This window comes from Cnephaeus nilssonii (genome assembly GCF_951640355.1).
Source record: "Cnephaeus nilssonii genome assembly, chromosome: 15".
NCBI lineage: Eukaryota > Metazoa > Chordata > Mammalia > Chiroptera > Vespertilionidae > Cnephaeus > Cnephaeus nilssonii.
In genome coordinates this window covers 24,818,762-24,828,313 of record NC_137086.1, presented here as the reverse complement: position 1 = coordinate 24,828,313, position 9,552 = coordinate 24,818,762, and the positions used below count along the sequence as shown (strand labels likewise).

Sequence of the window (9,552 nt, the reverse complement as noted above, 5' to 3'; positions counted from 1 at the left end):
GGGATGTTCTGTGAGTCTGGATGTGACATCACTCATAGTATTTCAACCCACACTTCATAACTTGAATTTAAACATAAAGAAATATTGGGAAAGGCCAAAGTGAAGGATGTTCTATGCTTTAACTGTCCTATATTCTTCAAATACATTAATACTATAGAAGACAAAAAGAAGCTAAAGAGTCATGATAAAGTAACATATGATCCTGAATTAGAAACTGTAATAAACAAACAAACTATTGAACAACAAATGAAACTGGAAGAGGGACTGTAGACAAGGGTACTGTTATCAATGCTAAGTTCCTGAATTTCATAACTGTACTTAGTATGCTTGTTCTTATGAAGTACAGACATAGTATTGAAGGGTAAAGTGTATGATGTCTGCAATATACTCTCAAATAGGCTAAGGAAAAAAATACATAACAAGAGATAGAGAGAAAATGATAAAGCAAATATGAGAAACATTTTAAAAAGCCCAAGCGCAGAACAATGTATATATTTCTTCTATTTAAAATCCTTAACACAAAAACACATATGTATATGTAGATATATATTTCTAGGGTACTAAAATTATCAGTACTCCCCAGATAAAAAAAACTTGGAGCTAAAAATATTAGGTGGTTGGCATGAGGCTATAAAGAGTTAAGTCTCTCTTTTCTCAACCTTCAGTTCCACTCCATGGGAGGGGGGGGTGGAAATAGTATCAATAGCTTTCAGATGTTTTCTATGTATATACCCAAACTTCTGCATAGATAGCATATAGAATTCTTATATCATTTTGATGGCTCCATGTTCTTATGATGTACTGAAGAAGTGTTCTATTGATATTTAAGTTGTTTCTAATATATATTTGAATCTAGTCTGAGATTTAAAAAAGTACCTTACTTCATCACTTTAACATTTACTTAAAAACTATGTTTGCCTTTAATTCTATCATCTCATTTAATGTTATAGTTTCTGTTTATTATGCCTTTTAAAAAAATATTTTATGTTCATGTTTTGTTTTGTGATTTTCCTTTTCATCTAATAGTCTATTCAATATATGGCAGTCATATTATTACTTCAACAATATGAAGATTTATAATACTTGTATTCTGATCTGAGGTTTAATACTAATGAAGGAGGCCACTCAAGGCATACACATGAAATGTGAGTTGTGGAAGTCCAGATCCCGGTTAATACCTGAGAAATGTACTTTTCCCTAAGTTGGTTGACCCAACTTTTGTTTGTTTGTTAATCCTCACCTGAGGATATATATTTTTCCATTGATTTTTAGAGAGAGTGGGAAGGGGAGAGACGGAAAGAGATGTGAAAAAGACACTTCTATTGGTTGTCTCCCACACAAGCCCCAACTGAGCCAGGACTGGGACCAAGCCGGAATCAAGCCTGCAACTGAGATAGTGCCCCCTTGATTGGAATCGAACCCTTGACCCTTCAATCTGCTCTACCCACTGAGCCAAACCCAACTTTTAATGTATCTGGGCCACTCTCTAACTGAGTTCCTTTTGTTGATTTTAACTAAAAGTCCCAAATTGATTAAAGCATGAGGAGATACTTCCTGCCTTCACAGCTATTGTTATTTATATTTTACATGATCCTTGTGGTTTTTCTAGATATTAATAACATATCCCAGAAACACTATTTTAAAAACTTAAACAGTTAAACTTTATTTTCCATAATAATTTTAAAATAATAATGCAATATCTATACTATGTATATCATGTTATCTATTCTACACATTTTATAGTGATAAGTATTTACACATACTATACTTTGCAATAGGGGATACTTTTTTGGTCTCCCCTACCAGGCTGCAGATTTCCAAAGCAGAAGTCCTAAACCTTTGAAAGTAGCATTAAAAAAAAAATCTTTCTTTGAAGATATGTATGTTGAGAATCAAAATGTTTGCTTTGTTTTATTTATTTCTTTTGGGGGGGAAAGGTTAAAGAAGTTTCATTTTTGCTTCAAAAACCTTCCCAAAGAGTAGTGATTCATTTCTATCATACATTGTCATAATGAACACTGTTCTTCTGGCTTTCGTAATAGTGTAAATTCAAGGTTATGTGTGTAACATGTATTTTCTGAAATCCAGTGTATTCATTTTTATATATATGGAGTATCCCTTGTGTTCTTATTCTCATATGAAAGCACTATGGCTTCAAGAACAAATTTTTAAAAATCATAAATAGAACTTGTGTTTGATTTGGGTTTTGGCTAATTTCTAAGGAACCATTCAGCAATTGTGGTCTCAGATAATTAAATACCTTGGGAAGCTGAAATTAATTAAGGGACTGCTGATTCTAAGAACTAGGCAACCAACAAGGGAATGAGGGGAAATTTACAAATCCTAATGCCAAGTTCTGAGGAAATATCAATAATCCCCTTTTCACTTTTGCAATATATGTAAGTATAAAGTAGAGGGAGCGGATAATGACAATTATGTGAATATTGTTAAATAAAAAGTGTTACAGAACTGGGAAAATATTTTGTTGTAAAATTTGCCTCTTATTCTAGTTCAATAAGATGCTTGTAAGGCAGATTAGTTCCATTGTTGCTATTCAGAACTTCTAGAGAGCAAAAGAATGAATCAACTTCCCTGGCTTAAACTTAATAGTCTTAAAACATGTTATTTTATAACTTGAACATCTGTGATATGCCTTGAAAATTTAAAGCAGAAAGCAAAATCATACAGAAAGACAGAATCTTCATCAATACATCTAGACAGATGTTTGCTTGTAGTTTTTGGTATCCAACACTTTTTTCCCACACATTGCACAGATGCCTAAACAAAAGAAAACATGTGAACATGTCAAATCACAATACCAACTAATAATACCAACAAATATCTAATAACAATGGTTTGGTTTGGTTAATTTAAGTCAACCCTGAAGCTAAAACCATAATTTTATAACATCAGAAAACAGAAAAAGGAAATATATATTTTTAATGATGGACAAGTTCTATTTTGCCTTAGGAATAAGAAGGATTTGACTGTAATAGAATTTATAAATGCTACTCCTTTTTCTATATTATCCAAATCAATACCAAATAAAATAAGTTTGATATGAATAGAAAGTATTAAACTTACCCTTTTTGTACGCACAGCCCTGGCAGTAATTAGAACCCGGTTGGTGCACAGAACTTTTGCAAATTCTGCAAGTGGAGAACTTATTCTTTCCATATGGATCGAATCTAGAGAATTTTTTAAAGAAAGAAAAATGTATAATCCCATAGAAACACTCTTAAATAACCTCATTTGAACAACAAATGGGATTAATCCATGCTCTCAATTCCCTCTGTCAAACTCTACCAGCTCTGGCTACTCTATAAAATGCCTGCACACTTCTATCCCTTTCCATGCAAGCGGATGCTTACTTAATCCCAAACCAGTTTATAGCCAATGTATTTGTTGATCTATTTGTCTGATTGATCGATCGATTGATCAATCGATCGATTGGTCGATAGATAATATAAATATTATGGATCCCTGACCCGTGTGGCCCAGTGGTTATAGTGTCAGCCTGTACACCGAAGGGTTGCAGGTTCAATTCCCGGTCAAGGGCACACACCTTAGTTGTGGGTTCCTTCCCCAGTTTTGAGGGATGAGCTCTAGAAGGGAGCAATAAGCACAAACCTCTTCCAGTGGGAGTGGGCTTGGCATATCTGATGTAGGGATTGCTACAACAGGAAGTCAGAAAGGTGGGAGGGTCCAGATCATGGAGGACCTTGTAAGAACATAGTAGGGGGCTTGGATTTTATTCAACATAACAAGAAAAACAAAGGAGGTTTTCAGCAAAGAAGTTACATGCCTTTTAAAGGACAGTTCTGGTTACTCTAAGATTTTACAGGAAAACAGAGAGGAAGCAGAGAGATAGAAAGTAAGGTATCCAAGTAAGAAATAATGGTGGTTTGGGACATGGGAATAACAGTGAGATGCACAAAAGCAGGTGGATTCAGGTTATATGTTGCTAGCTGATGGGTATGGGGAGTGAGGAAAAGGAGGGAACCAGTGAGGAATTCTAGCTTTTAGGTTTGCACAACTGGATTGGACAATAGTGCAATGATGAAAAAACTATGATTAGAAAACTGAAAGAAAAAGAGGTTACCTGTTAGACATCCATTTGGATAAATCAAGTAGACAGTTGGATGTATGTTTGGAGCTCAGAGAAGTCAGAACTAGAGATACACATTTGGGAGTCATTAACAGATAGTTTGAACCTAAAGCTATTAGACTAAAGTCAATGAGGAGAAATTATAAATTTATAACAAGACAAAAAAAGTCCAGGGGCACTTTAGAAGAAACAGCCAGTGAGTTGGGAGGAGAGAAGAGTGTGGTGTCCCAGGGCCAAAAGAAAAAAGGGTTCCAAAAATAAAGTCTTGTTAAAAGATTAAGTAAGGTAAAAATAAAGAAGTAGACATCAGTTTAAAGGTCATGTGTGATCTTGACAAGAGCAGTTTCAGGGATGTGGTTGGGATAAAAGGCTGACTAGAATGGCTGAAGGAGAGACTGGAACTTAAGGGCATTGAGAAACTATCTAGATAAGGTTTTTGAAAACTTCTGCTGTAAAAGGAAGCAAGGAAATGGGGTGGCAGCTGGAAGAGTTCATGGGATTTTTAAGATTGGATATAATAAAGCATGGAGTCAAGAATTGTTTTTAAGGTGGGGGACATTTTTATCCCCATTCTCAGATGAAAAGTAAAGTTCTGAAAAGTTAAGCAACTGGCTTAACTTGTGTAAGGTCACAGAGCTAGACAGTGAGAGAGTCTAGATTAAAATTTTGGTCTGACTCCAGAACTTGTGCTCTTTCTACATTTCTCTGTTACCAGGATTTGCAGGATAACTAAAAACTAGAAAACATAAAAGTCATGTTTTCGGATGAAGTTAAAAAAAAAATTACCATAGTACTAATATCTTCAGGTATTGATATAGTGAGGAAGAACAGAGTGAAACCAGCAGGTTGAAACAGAAAGCTTGGTTTTGCATGCTAGGAACTACCTGTTTTATTACAATAGAATGATGCACACCAAATTCACTTCAGCAAGCTTGATGTTAAAAAGTGGCAATTTTACGTATTATTATTCTATAGATGCTTTTATACCTACCTTGCTTTTTTTGAGGTCAAAGCTTTATTTTCATTCAGTTTCCTTCCACCACTTTCTATGTCAAAACATACATGTATTTCAGTGAGTTATTTCTATAAATGTCACATATAATACATACATATAGCATTAAACAATTAAAACGTTCCCTTTTTGACCCCCTACCAGACTAGTTTATATCAAAATTTTCAAAAATTCTCATTTACTAGCCAGGTTCTTAATAGAAAACAATTACTTATTAGGAAAACAATAAAAATTTAGATAAAACACAATCATTTTATTTCTCAGAATCAAAGCAGAACTTTAATTAGGAAGGTGATATTGGCTAGTCTTGTAATAAATTATCTTATACCAAAAAAATGAGTAAGAAGGTGAAAACATTGAAATGATTTGTTTAAGAATACAAAAAATCAGGTAAGAAGAGGGGGATTAGATACCAACTGTAATTAAGCTAAATCAAATCAATTACTATGATATACTTATTGCTTGAAAGTCATTTAATAATTTTACTGTCTCCTGCCAACCAAATTAGGAACCCCAACATGTAACTGAGAGAACTATATAAGATATTAAATTGTTGGGGAATCCATGTACAATTTAATGTTTAATAAATGAAATATTTTGTACACATAACATTTCATTTTACAAATAATCTAAAAGCTAAAACATTATTTACAGAAAGTATGGGATCCAACTTCTGTGTTCTAAAAGGAAAAATACCTGTGGTATTCCTTGCACCATCTTTCCATGTATCTGGAGTGATAACAGTACCAAGTTTCTTTTCACCTGTTATAACAAGAAAGTAAAAGGGAACTAGTATTTACTATCTAAGAAATATATTATATTGTCCAAAGTTCACAATGGTCTCAACAGACATATTATAGTAGGATCCTGTTAATGCTGGGGTCAGGGCTAGTGAACTGTGACTTATGCTATTAACTATGGGCAATGTATAACAGACTCATAGTAAAATCTGTAGTATAATCATATATAATAAAAGGCTAATATGCAAATCGACCTGACGGGAACAACCTGCTCAACGCAGGACCTGCCCCCGATGGTCAGTGTGCTCCCACAGGGGGAGTGTTGCTTAGCCAGAAGTTGGGCTCATGGCGAGTGCAGCGGAAGTGGTGGAAGCCTCTCCTGTCCCCGCTGCAGCGCTAAGGATGTCCGACTGCCAGCTTAGCCCAGACGTTCTCTGAGGGCCCCCCGGACTGGGTCTTTAGTAGGCTTATAATAGGCTTCCTCTGCACACTTTAAACAAACTAGGTAAACTAATCTGTTCATTCCATATATATTTACTAAACATCTATAAGCCATTTATACCAAGTATAAACCATTATATAAAATACAGAGAAAAAAAACCCTGATGGGTTAAATAAAGATCTAAATTTCAAGGAGCTTTCTGATTTCTCTAACAGTAGTCCTTAACTTGGATTTTACCAGTGGACATGAACTAGATGAAATTATACACAAACCTTTTGTATATTCCTTGTATTTATAGATTCTGGTAAGAATCTATAGCTTTCATCAAATTTTCAAAGGGTTCAGAGAAACAACAACGAAAAAAAGTTAACCATTCAATTAAAATATGAGCTTAAAATAAGTATAACAATTGAGAGCTAAAACAATTTGAGAGTAACATACTAGGAGAAATTCCATGGAGAAAGAAACAACCTTGGCTAAGAAATCCAAGAAAGCTATGTGGGAAAGGTATTAGAGAGGGTATGTGGCAATGGGGATATATAAACAAAATAGATTGTTAATTAGACATAAGAGGACTTGAAACCCTGTCACAGAAGAGTCAGATATGTCTAGCTTGGGGAAAAAGAGACTTGGGCATATGACAGTTATTTTTAAACATACAGACAGTTTGTGAGGTCAAAAATAAGGTATCTTCTAGATTGGTATTAGAATCACTGGGTGGCAACTATAGGGAGGAAAGACTCTTTTAAAAGCCAGTGAAGTCTACACAGACTGCTTTGAAAGTGGTGAGAATCTCCTGCCACCTTGCCTCAATACTGTGGGTATTCTTGAAAAAAGCGCCAAAGCCATTGGGTGGGATACTGACTTCCAGTTGTCAGATAAAATACAGGATGCCCAGTTAACTTTAAATTTCAGATACACAACGAATACTTATTTTTGGAAAGAATGTCCTGTAAGTAAGTGCTTTGGGACAAAGAACTCCTCACAGTAGTAAGGAGCAGCAAACAGAACTAAGTCATAAATATTGCATGGAATATACTTATACTCAAAATTAGTCATTGTTTGCCTGAAATTCAAATTTAATCGGGCATCAGTATTTTTATTTGCTTAAATCTGGCAAATGTTGAAGTGACTTTTTTTGTATTTGCTGAATATTTTAATAACAGTGAGAAAATTTAACAAGTTTTTATTTTTATTTTTAAATCCTTACTTTATTGTGACATTTGGTTCCATTTTTGTAAAAACAACTTAAGACTACTTTTATTTTCAAGACCTAGCCTTACTGTTGGTATACCAGTAAGACTTTATAACCCCTTTGGTAGAAGAGTTTCTAAATTTCTTAGGCTCAGATGCAATCCTAATAATATATTATCTGAAAACGATGGTTCATTTGAGACTTTGGATCAGAGGCTGCAAGGTCTGTGGAAGGCGTAACTACTGGAAACTGGCCACTCTTTCCATCAGGACAAGCTCTTAGTAATAATTTTTGCAATACTCAACCTTCTCCCTGAATAATTCACTGAATAGCTTAGAGAAAAACCTATAACCAAAGCTAGACAAATGAGACATGCTTCTCTAGAATATTTGAAATGAAAGATATAGGGACCAGAACAGGTTGGTAGGTGGGCCCTGTTAATGGCTGTGCTCTAGGAAGTAGATTCATAAGGACCCTAGAATTGTCTCAATTTCTGATATGTCATTCCTTCTTGGTTTCTGTGAAATGCCCCAATATTCAAATATCCTTTCTAGTTAAAGAGCTATAATTAGATTCTGTTAATTGAAACCCAAAGAACCTTAACCAACAGAATACTGCAAAAAATGTAAGGGCTAAGTAGGATATCTGGGATTGTGTGTAGAATATTGCTTAATGTCTGAAAGATCTTAAGAGTTTGGAAAAATCAACTGAAATGGCAACCGGGGAGACTCTCCCCACCCTCACTGACACCACATTTTCCTTGCCATGGCAAAAACAGTGAAAAGAAGCTTTGCCCTAATGCCAAACTGTATCACTGTTTTTCCGAGGACCACCGAATTTTCTCTTCCAGTCAAGTGCCAGGTGCCAAGTACTTTTTATGGTTGTTGGTTATTGTCTAAATGGGAAACATCCTCACTGTTGAATTTTGCTTCCAGACCACAACTGATTCCTGTTAGATTCCAGTTCTTACTCCTCAAATCTAAATCCATCATGCCTCATCGCCCTGTCTACCTCTATCTGACAAGGTAATATAAAATGTAAGATGTCTCATTTCTCAGAATTCACACATTGCATTCACCACAATTAAAATGGATATGTTTTCACTAAATTGTCTAAAGTAGCAGGTACAATGAATATTGTCAGAAATGTTTTTAATTTTTAAAGTGGTGTGGTTATTTACTACTAGTAATATCAAAACTATGTCCGGGATTATCTGAACTACTGATATTTGTACACATAATTTAAAGCACAGAAAGTGATTCTACATTGCTCCCTTCTTCCTTACTTTTTAATTTTTATTGTTTGAAGTATTACATATGTCTCCTTTTTCCCCCGATTGACCCCTCCTTCCTCTCCCCCAGGACAAGCCCCCTCCGCCCCAGTGTCCGTGTTCATTGGTTATGCTAATATGCATGCATACAAATCCTTTGGTTGATCTCTTACCCACCCCCTTCCCCTGACTTTTCTCTTACCCACCCACCCCTTCCCCTGCCTTCTCTCTGAGGTTGGACTGTCTGTTCAGTGTTTCTTAGTCTCTGGATCTATTTTTGTTCAGGAGTTTATGTTGTTCATTATATCCCACATATGAGTGAGATCTGAAGTAAATTCATTCTAACCTTGAGGGTCTGTGGGGCGAGGGAGCCAGTCAAGAAGCTGTATGGGATATTCTGGGTTGAGAGGAAACAACGCAAATAAACAAAGGTACAAAAACAGACCATCCGGAATGCAAAACATATAGGAGAGTATGATCGTTGGGGTGGGGCAGGAACAGTCAAAGGACAGGGTAGGAGGACAGAGACTAGAACCAGAGATCTATGGGCGAACCAAAAGAAAAAGGTCAAAGTTCCCGGGGAACTCCAGTTAGGTTCTCCTACCTTCCTTCTCCCGCAGAAGGGGCCCTTTAACTCACATTTTTCGCACACCATCCTTCCGCGATGGTTCCCTTAGTCGCAGAAGCAGGAGCAGCTTGAAAACAACAACACAAGCCAGGGAAGGATACCCCTTCCGGGTTACCACAACCACTTCCGGCCTCTCCGCCCTCCGCCCGCCTTTCCA

The 9,552-nt window shown here is 35.8% G+C and overlaps 1 protein-coding gene across 1 annotated transcript; it reads right to left on the bottom strand.

Moving 5' to 3' along the window:
• Positions 1-1,637: 1,637 nt before the first annotated feature.
• On the bottom strand, positions 1,638-9,542 carry CRIPT (CXXC repeat containing interactor of PDZ3 domain). Its single transcript, XM_079791710.1, has 5 exons — positions 9,407-9,542; positions 5,817-5,882; positions 5,100-5,154; positions 3,085-3,188; positions 1,638-2,778 (listed from the first exon to the last, which is right to left on the bottom strand). Exons 1-5 carry the CDS (start codon positions 9,420-9,422, stop codon positions 2,714-2,716), a joined length of 306 nt encoding a protein of 101 aa, XP_079647836.1. The 5' UTR covers positions 9,423-9,542; the 3' UTR covers positions 1,638-2,713.
• Positions 9,543-9,552: the final 10 nt, after the last annotated feature.

Coding starts and splice junctions, on each gene's coding strand:
- CRIPT (XM_079791710.1), bottom strand. Junction 3,189..5,099: donor TTGACCTCAAAAAAAGCAAG/GTAGGTATAAAA, acceptor AAAATTCTCTAG/ATTCGATCCATATGGAAAGA. Junction 2,779..3,084: donor GGGCTGTGCGTACAAAAAGG/GTAAGTTTAATA, acceptor TCTTTTGTTTAG/GCATCTGTGCAATGTGTGGG.